At 32.6% G+C, this 13,381-nt stretch overlaps 1 protein-coding gene across 1 annotated transcript in view; it reads left to right on the top strand.

The window, feature by feature from the left end:
* Window positions 1–13,381, top strand: part of LOC138700289 (luciferin 4-monooxygenase-like) — a 110,110-nt gene that overhangs the window by 86,394 nt on the left and 10,335 nt on the right. Inside the window, exons 7-8 of the mRNA XM_069826801.1 lie at window positions 3,215–3,442; window positions 10,027–10,192. Of these exons, the coding sequence (XP_069682902.1) occupies window positions 3,215–3,442; window positions 10,027–10,192 (394 nt within the window). The remainder of the gene's footprint in view (window positions 1–3,214; window positions 3,443–10,026; window positions 10,193–13,381) is intronic.

Consider the following 13,381-nt stretch of genomic DNA (forward strand, 5'->3'; position numbering starts at 1 on the left):
GCTACACTGGCATACTTTTCAATATACTTCAGTCTAAATCTTTAGATATCCAGTATTGCTGTGAAAAAGTTACAGAAACAAAGAGACATATCCAAAATCTCAGAAAATGTTGGGATTCTATAAGGACAGGAACTGTAGTTTACCACCACGAAGATGATGAAACTGCAAGTAAACGTCGCCGTACAGAACAAGACCCTGAAGTTGCAAGAAAGGCCCTTTACATTGAGATAATCGATACAATAGTTTTTCAGATTGATGAAAGATTTAGTTCTATGCATAACTTAAACTTTGTGGCTTTGTTAGATCTTTCCTGCTACTATATTTAACATTTTGAAAGAAAATCACTCGGACAAGTTTGATTTTATTAGGCTGAAAAATGAACTCATTGTCCTCTGCTCTTATGATGAATTTTCTGGACAACATCTGTACCAGCTGGTTAATACACTCAAGAAAAAACAACTTGACACAGCATTACCAGAAGTCTATAAACTTGGATTACTTATTGTCACTATCCCTAGCACCACAGCTTCCGTAGAGCGAACATTATCTGCACTTAGAAGAATAAAATCATACCAGCGATCAACACAAAGCCAAGAACGTCTTAACGGGTTAGCACTTCTTTCCATTGAAAAGGGACTTCTTCATATAGTGATACAATCTGCCACATTTTATGAAGATGTAATCAAAAAGTTCACAAAACAAGAAAGAAGAATGGACTTTACTTTTAAGTAATACATTTCTACAGCTACTGTTCTACAGCTACTGTCGTTGCTGTTCATCGCCATATTACATGCAAGTAAGCCTAATGAAAGAATGCTATAATATTATTTATTAGCATTTTGTAGTACTGTAGCTAAAATAGTCTATACACACACAGGGTGATTTACCGTCACTTACGGAGCTTATTTCCGAAGACATTCTAAACAAAAGAGTCATATGAACATTTGCCCTAATCGCAATATTTTCAGAGTTACATTAATTTGAAGTTATTAGTAAAATACCTTTTTTCTTTAGTTTTACGGGTAAACAATATTACAAATAGAGAATGAACTATTCAGAAGTGCATTTCTTTAATTGGCTAGTTTTCTAAAACTAAAAATAAGCTCCGTAAGGGACGGTATTCCTCGTGAATCACCCTGAAAGTTTTATAAGTCATGATTAATGTGTAATTATAAAAGAAATGTAAAATAAACTTCAGAGCTTACCCACACAAAAAATACACCACACGCCCCTGCCTTGAACACCTCTACAGTTTGCAGTTTCTGAAGTAATTTATATCTCCAAACATAATCATGCTTCTTGAAAATCAATGAATATTGTTAAGGTGGCTTCTTTTTCGTTATGTTTAATACTGTGATTAAAGTTTGAAGTCTGTTCATTTGTTGAATGTAATTCTCTAAAGCAAGTGCAATTAGGGAAAAGTAGGTTATTAGATTCCAAAAACTGATTTCATCTGTATGAATTCATCTTTTCTATAATTTTAGCTATCACACTATTAAATGGTATTGGTTGATAACTCGAAAGAGCTGATACCGTTTTTCAAAATTGATATTATAATAGATTTTTCCAGGCAGCAGTCATTATTATCTTCCAGGAAAGATTATAAAGGGAAAGTACTCAGCAGTTATTATTGTCCTCCTGAAGAGATTATAAAGGGGAAGTACTCTTAATTTTGCTTGTTTATTAAGATGCTTAAGAAATTCAGTATATATAGTCTAGACATGGAGATTTTTGGATCTTAGGTTATTGATAGCAGTATTCAATTCTTTCATATTAAATTCTTGATTAAGAATATTATATTTCAAAGTGGGATGTTGATTTTAATTTTTTTCTTAATTGTATTTTGTTTCTTGTTAGAGCTTCTTAATAGGCTAATTTATAGACATTAGCAAAGTATTTATTGAACTTATTGGTTATTTCACTGTCGTTTGTAAGATATTTATTATTGTGTACAAAAGGCGGCTTTATGTGATGCTTTTTTTTTTGTATGTGGTATATAAATAGATATGCTTTCTGACCATCTTTTCTATAATTCAACTTTTGCATAAAATGATTAAAATATTCTCTTTTAGTACCGTAAACTGGGGTTACTTTGAACACGGAGGAAACTTTGAACATTTTTTCAGAAAATCATATTTAGCTTTCTACATGCTGTACTTGTGTTATAAATGGGGGTAAATTATCATAAATCATTCTCATACCAAATTTACCTCCATTTATAACAAGTGCAGCATGTAGAAACCTAAATATGATTTTCTGAAAAAATGTTCAAAGTTTCCTCTGTGTTCAAAGTAACCCCTGTTTACGGTACTATTAAATTAGATCTTTATTATCCATAAAAATTACAAGTATTCATGGCATCATCAGTACATGAGAAAATTACATAATATGAGATAATAATAGAATATAAACTTAATTCTGAGTTGCATGCAAAACTACAATTCGTTTAATTAAGCATTGGAAATGAGACACAGTATCAAGGAAGAATTACACATGGTAAAGTAAATATGTTGTTGTTTTCTAATGCCAGGCTTTTGACAATAAAGTCATTTGACCTCTTGCACTCCAATATTTTTCAAAGATATTATCATGACCAGCCACTGAAGCACAGATTTTGAGGTGTTCCGAATCCATTTCTTGGTTTGAGTTGCACAATGGGCAGTTAGGGGACTGATATATTCCAATTCTATGTAGGTGTTTGGCCAAACAATCATGGCCTGTTGCCAATCTAAATGCAGCTACAGACGATTTTCGTGGTAAATCGGGAATTAACTGTGGATTTTGATCCAGAGAGTTCCATTTTTTCCCTTGGTAAAATAAATATATTACAGTGCGAACTTACAGTAGCATTTCCTCTACATAGCACGGAATAGCTATACCGCTGTGTGTCTCTCTTCAGAGTCTTTGTTACACTCTATGAAGGTGAAGATGGAAATTGAGTAGGAGAGATTATAACGGAATGCATTTCACTACCCTTTTGTAACCCTGACAAGAATTGTTATTTTGTTTCTGATGAATGGGTTGATATTTTTACGGAAATTTAATATGCAATAATAATGGCTGGATAAAAAATAACCACTAATTTGATATAGACGCAATAGGTACAGGTATATAAATTAATTACTGGTATAGATAGTCAAAATTAAATTCCATCATTTGTTGTTATTGTAAATATTGTAACAACTTTTAGCTTCATGTGTCACATTTCTAATAGGTTGTGGATGTAGATACTGGAAAAGTTATTGGTCCCAAATGCAGTGGAGAGCTCTGCTTCCGAGGTCCACTTCTCATGAAAGAATACATAATGAATGTCGAAGAAACTAGAAAGGCATTTGATCGTGATGGATGGCTTCACTCTGGAGACTTGGGTTATTATGATGAAGAAGAATATTTCTACATTGTTGACAGACTGAAAGAACTGATAAAATATCAAGGATACCAGGTAATATTATTATTTTTTTTATAAAAATTCCTAAGTGCAATACTTTCACATAATTCGAGTCATAACAAAGTTTTGAAAATAATGTATATTTTTCAGGTATAGATTGCAAGATTCTTCTTGAATCTAACCATATCTGTATCATTTTCATTTTAATGTTTTCTTCATAATTTAAACGAAAACGTTAGCAGGAAGTAGATACCTGTAGTTGTAGTAGACAAGAGGTAAATTTGTAACATTTAATATTTTTAGCTTAGGAGTTACAATTTCATGTAAAAATAATTTTTGCAATGCGTAATGCCTCGATCATTGTCATGTTTCGCCAGAAATCTTAATTTTTCACCATACACCATTTTTTTATGAAGTGTCTTTCCAATAATAACACTACGTAACAAAATTTGACCAACTTTTTGTTTATCTTATTTTTTTGGTGTTTATTGCTTAATTTGATGATGCTGATTATGAATAGGGGGGGGTGATGTTTTCCCAATGTCGATATTTTGGATGTAATAATCCATTCTTCAATATTCTTAAAAACAACCAAAATTACATGTTTACTTAATATAACTAGAGAAATAAAGGAAATCTAACATACAATACATGCTATAGTGGTTCACACAAGTTCAAATAATACTGAATAACACTGAAAAAAGGAAAACAACAATACCATCATTCAGAAATGTACACGAGAATGACTTCTCCTTTTATGTTCTGTTGACTCCTCTGCACGTACGATGCTCCATATATGTTCTCCCATCATTGCACAATCCCAACGACCCTGATACCTTCTTTCCATAAGCTGAATGTCCTGGTGAAATCGTTCCCCACATTCCTCACTTACATCTCCTAAATTTGGTCTAAAAAATCAATATGAGAAAACAAATAGTGCATTTTGACTGACATTCTGCACCCTAGCACACAGTAGCTCTGTTTCAAATTCTCAATCAGTTTCTTGTAATTGTCACTTCTTTTGTTGCCCAAAAACCATTGCACTACCATTCTAAACGCTTCAAAAGCATTGCGTTCGTCAAGAATCATAACGTCTACAAGTTCTTTAGACTGTAACATCACTCGAATCTGAGGCCCGGTAAAAATTCCACCTTTTATTTTCGCTTCAGATAACTTGAGGAACATTTGTCTGATGAGAGCTAGAGCCTCAGAGTTACTGTTTAAACCTTTAATAAATTGTTTGATTAGTCCAAGTTTGATATGCAGTGGGGGTAACAGAATCTTCTCTGTAGACACAAGAGGTTCATTTATTACATTGTGTGTGCCTGGCTTCAATTCTTTTCTTGTTGCCCAGTCTCTTCTGGTGTAATGCTGACTATATGCCCTGCTGTCCCATAGGCAGAGGAAGTAGGTATATTTGTGTAGCCACCTTGAAGCACAAGAAGAAACCCCAACATTTTAAAATCACCACAAATATCCCACTTGTGGCATCCATAGTTGAGCTTTCCAAGAGCAGCTTGACATTTTCATATGTTTCTTTCAGCTGTGCAGAATGAGCCACTGGAATGGAAGGAAATTTGTTCCCATTGTATAGTAGGACAGCTTTAAGACTGGTGCTTGAGCTGTCTATAAAAAGACGCCACTGGTCTGGTTCATGAGGAATCTGGATATATTGAAAGAGAGCATTAACATTGTTACAAAAACATAGATTTTCAGACATTTCATAGAAGCATGCAAAATCCTTATGTCTTACTCTATATTATGTATTTCAATGTATGGATCATTATACAGATTTAAAAGTTTGTGATGGCTAGACATAGGATTTCCATGCACTATCAAAATATAAAATATGCATACAGTCAAGCATTATTAAATGACCAAGCATGCATAACAAATCAAGTAAAACATAAAAATATGTAATTTCGAAGGCATATTGGTTCCGTTAAGTTCAATGTTAATTGAAAACTGAGTTCTATTCAGTCAATACTTAACATAACACAATAAAACATGTTATAATAACATTTACACAGATTTTTAAAACAAACGTTTTCGCCAATTTTGATTGGCATCTTCAGGTCGTGCAGGTCGAATGGAACATGTTATAAAAAGTGAACACTTGGTATATGACGTTAAAAACCAAAGTTACAACTGTAATATCACTTAAAAACAGAGAATAGACTATAGCAAAAAGCCTCCACGATGTGTGTAGAATCACTGTGTTGAAAGAGGCGTGTGTGAACCAAGGAAACAGCAAAACTCTTCTCAAATCTATCTTGAAAACTGTATCTGCAATGACAGAAGAGTTTTGCTGTTTCCTTGGTTCACACACGCCTCTTTCAACACAGTGATTCTACACACATCGTGGAGGCTTTTTGCTATATTCTATTCTCTGTTTTTAAGTGATATTACAGTTGTAACTTTGATTTTAACGTCATATACCAAGTGTTCACTTTTTATAACATGTTCCATTCGACCTACACGACCTGAAGATGCCAATCAAAATTGGCGAAAACGTTTGTTTTAAAAATCTGTGTAAATGTTATTATAACATGTTTTATTGTGTTTATGTTAAGTATTGACTGAATAGAACTCATTTTTCAATAAAAATATGTACTGTACACTGGCGTTCAAGGATACCTGACCCCTACTAATCGATAGTGATCGATAATTTCTTCATGTATATGAGTCATTCCACGTCAAATCGCACAAATTTAATCTCGAATTGACTTTCATATCTCTGATTTAGGTAAAACAAATTTTACACATTCAATGGATTGAAAAAGTAAATACGTGTTTTATTATTGTTGTCTATATCGATTATTGTAGTAGATATGTGTTATCAAAGATTCTGAAATAGTTCGCGCATCATTATTGTTAAACGTGATTATCTCCACTAATAATCACCACAGAGATTTGCTCTTTGTCTCAATTTGAAGATGACAGTACATACTTTGTTCTTTGCATAATAATATAAAAATATAAATTTGTTAACTTCGTTTCAAAAAACATTTAAACATATAAAAATATGTTTCAATGGCAGCAGCTTACTTTAAAATTACAGAAAAAAAATCCTTAGATACCTTGAAATTATTTTAAACACCCTTAAAAAAATCAGAATGCTACTCTCAGCCGTTGAAGAATAATTAAATGACTCACCAAGCTGCGCGTCTTGAGTTCGCGGGCTGCATAAGTACTTTACACTGTTCTATGGTCAGAATATCACTTTTTCACGTAATTTATGTAATATAGTACTTATTTAAATATTGTTTTTGTAAAATATACACTTGTAAGAATGATAACTACCGTTTACACAGCACTGCACTTTTAAAACTAATCACCTACAACCACTTCTATTTAATGACCACCACTTTACTCTCACTTTGAAGTGAATAGTTCTTTACTATGGCCTGAGATTTTGTCAGTCGAACAAAAGAATGAAGTTGTAAGATACCTCATACCACTTTTGCTTCTTGGTACCTTGAGCAGAAAATATGGCTATGTTATTTGTATTCACTAATGGTAAAAATTTAAAAGGAATATTATAAGTAATATTATTAATTCCATCAAGCATTAATTTAACATTTTCATGATAAACATAGACACAAACTGAGTGCTTGCCACTTGTTCCAGGGAGTACACATTCCTTTGGTCTGAGTTTGAAAATTTTTGAAAACCCTATTTTGATATACGTATATTGCTCTTTGAAACACTGGTAAGTTTTCTTAAGATTACATACCCTAGTATTAATATTTTCTGTTTATGAACTCTCTTTCCATCTTCTTTAACTGAAACACAATTCTTTTTGTCAGCCATAACCCTCGTCACATCGTCAGAATTATTAAATTGAACAATCTTCTCTACTATAAATATTCCCAAACTTTTTCTCGATTTAGGATTAGGAGTAGCCAAAATCCCCTTTTCTGCTCCTACTTGTTTAGAAATTCGTATCATGTGAGTGGTGATATTAAAATGTTGTTGAATTTTACTGTCGGACCAACTTTCAAAAATTGTTTAATATTTGTATTTTGAGATTTCCGTCGTCTGTTTCATGGAAGAAGTCTATCAGTTTCTGTATTATATCAGGATTATTTGAATTTTCAGCTGAAGTTGTGTCTTCTGTGATATGAAATATTTTATGTTTAAATGTATCTGTAACTTTCTGCATTTTTTGTTTTGAATATTTTTTTTAGATAAATTTGTCTTCTTTATTGGCGATTCTCAATCATCACTAAGCTGTCACACATCTTCAATATATTATTTTTAAAGTTATTTCTTACTCGAAAGCAATCTGAAATCAGCGTAGTTCTATGTAAAATATAATAGACTATAACTTTTTTTTTTTGCATTTTTAAAGTAAGCTGTTATAAAAAAAATAATTGTTTGAAAAGTGACCCTCTAAAACAACCCCATCAATAAATATAATATTCCATTTGTTCCCATTTCAAATGACACTAACACTTAACGTCTATGATGCATAGAATCTTAACAGTGAGCATTTTCATACTGCGTCGTGCATGAATTTGTCATATAATTAAAAGAGTGTAAATAGTAAAATATTAAAGTATGATCCCAGAAAAAATTACAGACCTTTTATTTTGATCTGCAGAACATATTTCAGAAGATTTAAGCAAATACTAAATGGTCACGTTTCGTATACAGATGATTGATTTGACATGGAATGACTCACATGCACACAACACAACATGATACCTACTCCAAAAGACTTAGGAATTATTGTTAGATAAATTAAAGGGAAACTGCTAAGTGTTGAAGGAACATTACGTGCTTTTAGAACTATAGGTAACTGTTTATTTACGTATAGAAAACACCGCACCACTGATAATGTAATATTCCCTCTCGCTGCGGCTATCATAGCTGTATGCTCCGGCGCACGGTCTCACTCAATCAGAGCCTTCAGACCCAAACACGCCATCGGTAAATTATTTGCACAGCGACTTTTTATTCGAATAGCATTCTAATACCAACGCAGTTCTACGTAAAACATTTAAAAGAAGATAATGATATTTTTTCCCCTTTTTAAAAGTAGGCCCCTGATATATAAAAACGCATTTTAAAAATATAACCCCCTAAAAGGGGCCCATTTTATGTTTTGATTGAACACTAAAAATTAGTATATAATACTGCAACTATTGCACTTTAAAATTATATAAATACGGAATTTCTACGATTTATAGAATCTTCAGTATAACCATTTTCATAATATGTTGCAACCTAATTTACGGAAAAAGTAACATTTTTAATAAATGGCTAAATAATTGTGTCAGCCCGAAAAAATTACACATGGGTTATTTAATTTAATCAATAAATATATAAAAAAAAAATTCGAGCAAATACTAAGTTATGTTTTGTAGGTGTTCGATTTGACATGGAATGACTCATATGTGGCTTCTTTAGTTATTATTTCCATAGATGGTGAAGATAACACTCAGAGTCGCCAATAGTGCATAAATATATCCACATTATATAATTCACAATTTTATTCTCCTCTTCTGATTGCAAGAAACACTAGATTTAGCGAGAAACCGCTGATATTGTCAATTGTGAGAATAATTTATACTTAATCTACATCATTATTTCCCCCCCCCCCCCACACTTTTTTTACTTGTCACTCATTGGGAACTAGCGGAACTATTTCAGAGTTTGTCCATTTGTTATATCTTTGGTTCTGACTTCACCCATGGTTAGAAAGTTTGCTTACATGACCAGAAAATTGCAGGTCAGATATCTTTGAACGCCATTGTATTATCATCAATAATTATTATGAAAGACTGAACTTCATTGTATTGGTAGACTATTTCTATTTATGGATTTTAGCGATGTGTGGAACAAAGTGATATTCTGGTAAACTTGAAACCTTTTAGGACATTTAGTCTGAAGAAAAAAAAAACATGTTACGGTGTTTTAGATAATAAGTTCTCTAGTATATAATATTCACTTGTTCAATAGGCCTACCATAAAAATAAAATTAAAGTGCTTTCAGAACAAGTCAAAACTGCAGAAAATTCAACATATTCTATTCAAATTAATCAATATTTTCTCAAATATAATAAAGTAAGAATGCTTAAGCCTCTTCATTGCAACAGTCACAGAAGACTATTATTCCATCTGTTCTAATGTAAGTTCACTTCTTGCACCACTTCAAACTGGAGCTATAACATTTCACACAATCATAGTCGATATCATACACTAATTATGAAAATGTACTGTTTAATTCGTAACTTCATTTAACAGTTGTGATTTCTCTTCTGTAATTCTTTTTCTTCTGTCCCACCACTTTCTCAGTAATTTTAAACTGAACCATCTTCAGTTTGCAGGAGCAATAAATTATTCCAGTTGTTGACATCTGCTTATGAGTAATTTAATTGTTGCTAAACTTAGTGGACCACTGTATAGAATCAATTTGATGATTAAAAAAAAGAGATTATAAACAATATTCAATCCAACATACACAAAAGAAACCATACATATTTGAAATTAAGAATTCTTGAAATGGATAGGTATCAGTATGGTACCGGTACTAAGTTTGTCATTCTGCATGCTTCTATAAATACATGCATTTACATGAATATTCTGCCTCTAGTGATGACTGTGTTCACAAAGAAAATATCTTTTTGCAGGTTTCGCCAAGTGAGCTTGAATCCATTCTTGTGATGCATCCAGACATTCAGGACGCAGCAGTTGTTGGCATTGAGGATGAAATGTTTGGGGAATTGCCCACAGCATTTATTGTTAGAGAGCCCGATGTATATGTGACAGAAGATCAAATAAAAGATTATGTTGCTCGTAAGTAATCCTTTCTAGAATAGGTACCAGTATTTCAAGCTAAATTTTAAATATCAAAGAATTATACCAGTATCCAGTGACACTTCGTGAGATTGTAGTTCGTTTGGACTGCACTACAATTTTCTACATATTCCATTATCATACAGTATTACTTACTTACGGCTTTTAAGGAACCTGGAGGTTCATTGCCACATTCATATAAGCACCCATTGGTCCCTATCTTGCGCAAAATTAATCCAGTCTCTATCATCATATTCCACCTCCCTTAAATCCATTTTTATATTATTCTCCCATCTACGTTTCGGTCTCCCAACTAACACTCTATATGCATTTTTGAATTCGCCCATACATGCTGCATGCCCTGCCCATCTCAAACGTCTGGATTTAATGTTCCTAATTATGTCAGGTGAAGAATACAATGCATGCAGTTCTGCATTATGTAACTTTCTCCATTCTCCTGTAACTTCATCCTTCTTAGTCGCAAATATTTTCCTCAGAACCTTATTCTCAAACACCCTTAATCTCTGTTCCTCTCTCAAATTGAAGGTCCAAGTTTCACAACCAAACAGAACAACCGGTAATGTAACTGTTTTATAAATTCTAACTTTCAGATTTTTTGACAGCAGGCTAGATGACAAAAGCTTCTCAACTGAATAATAATAGGCATTTCCCATTTCGCCTGTATTGAAGCTGAAACCATAACGAATCATTGGTCAAGTCCTTTTTGGTGCTACTGTTGTTGATGATGATTTTATGTTTAATTATGACTGAAGTTACGAAACATTAGGTACATTAAAATTAAAATTTAAAGGAATAATACTAATGAAAATATGCAGTAGTGCGTTGTATGCTTAATAATATCAGACATATGTCACTGGTTTATTCACAATTTTATTTGAACATGAATTTCAGTCTCGTTTCTTTGCTACTGTAAAATTTATTGATCACTTTATCATTACAATTAACAATTTTGTCAATATGACTTTTTCTACGCTTAACATTGCCAAAGCACCAAGACCATTGTACTTAGGGTTGCCAGATTTTCAAACTGAAAATACAGGAGATTTTGGAAATAATTGCCAAAATTATTCCATCAAGACATTATCGACATATTTTACCTTTAGTGGCATGCTGTATACAGTATAACTGTATGCAAAAGTAATTTAAAATGAATCTCATAGCACTATTAATATTTATCATTTGCTTTGTACTCATTCGGAAACTTTTACAATTTAAATTCCCCTTAACAAAACAGGTTGGAAATTAATGAGAATTTGTCATTGTAGATTACATTTTGAAAATATGTAATTAGAATACCTTTCATAGCATCATAGCATTATTCATATTTACCATTTAAATAAACAAATAAATTATAGGAGAAAATATTATCAAATACGTGAGATGGGAGACTGGCGAAAATGTTGGTAAAATATGAGAGAACCCGTAAAATACGGGAGACCTGGCAACCCTAATTGTACTTCTTAGAAAAGTCTTCATTCTTTTCAGCATAGAGAACCATCTCTCAGGCTCAGCTGTAGTACCGGTAATAATTATTTTGAAAAGAATGAACATATCCGCACAGGAATCACCAATTCTTGTATCCAGCATGATTTCATACATTTTCATAAGTACTAAGATACCGGTACTGTGCAATTCTTTTCTGTTTTACAAAACAGATAAGTTTTCAGACTTTTTGTACACAAGAAGAGTAAATTTCGATAGTTTAATCAAATTGGGGTGAAGGAAATTGTATAATATTGTCTTTGAAAAGGGAGAAATGTAACAGTTTTGCTTCCAGCAGATGTTTATTGCAAGCAAATCCCTCTTTCACCTGATAAGAAAAATGATCACACATCTCTCTGGCGGACATAAGATGTTGTGATTTCCTTATTATTAATATAATGCAAGAAATCGAAGCAACATTTCAGTCTAGGGATCTTGTAAAATTTATTGTTCATTATTAATGTTATGTTACAGTACCAGTACATACCATAAAGTTTAAATTAAACATTGCAATGTCTCTCGACAGAAAACTTGCTGTGATTTACTGAAGACTCTAAACACACCATGGGCTGCGTTTTCATTAGAAGCTATAATTTGATAACGGCTGAAGTTTTCAGGTCCATTAATGTTATATTGTGAATAATTATCTAAAAATTAGCATGAGCCATTATGTTAATGTCCTCAGGGAATTTAGAAAACTCGGTACCTGTGACCATAGATAGTTCTTAACACATTTCAGTGCTGAGGAAGAGCACTCATCTGAGTCATTACTAATAGCCATATGTACCCGTAAAAACGTGCGCAGAGAAAGTCTGCATTAGGATATGGCTTACAATTTGGAACTTCCCCCTAATAAAATGATTAAGTTTCAATAATGTGCTTATTTCATCCGTTTGTTACACAAGATAAGGACATAAATGAAGGCATTCATCAACGAACGAATCTTCCAAATCACTTGGGTAACAATTCAGAAAACCTACAAATTAAACCAAACCCTTTAACTCTATTAAATATAGAATATAATCTAAATTTAACAGAAGAAATACTAAAGTCAGAAGTAAACACTGAAATATTAAAACAATTGTCTTTAGAGACAATTAATATTAGGTACCCTCCACAAAACTGGCTTCATTTATACACTGGCGGATACTTGATCTCCAGAGAACAAGGTGCCGGTGCAGGTGTTACGTGCTGTCTCTTCTCACTTTATAGATCTCTTGGGTATGGAACAACAAGTTTTGATGGAGAAATCATTGCAATAAATGAAAGTCTCAGGAATCTTCTATGCCACATCAATAAATTTAAAAATGCAGTTATATTGTCAGACTCCAAAGCAGCTATTCTATCAATCGTCTCTAAACACACACCTTCATCTCAAACAGCAGAAATAACTAAAATGCTCTCTCAATTAATATCACTCAATAAAAGAATGTATTCCAATGGATACCATCCCATTGTGGAATCCTGGGAAACGAGAATGCGGATGCTTTAGCAAAGAAGGGCAGCACTGCTACTTATAGACCTGTTACTAAATCTACGTATTACTCTGTGAAAAGATTTATTAAATTTACATACTTAGACTTCAACAAAAAAAAATTTGATAACACATTCTCAAGGGAAAAAATGAACTCTCTGCATCAAAATCCACAATTAATTCCCGATTTACCACGAAATCGTCTGTAGTGC

This window comes from Periplaneta americana, chromosome 1, assembly GCF_040183065.1.
Source record: "Periplaneta americana isolate PAMFEO1 chromosome 1, P.americana_PAMFEO1_priV1, whole genome shotgun sequence".
Taxonomy (NCBI): domain Eukaryota; kingdom Metazoa; phylum Arthropoda; class Insecta; order Blattodea; family Blattidae; genus Periplaneta; species Periplaneta americana.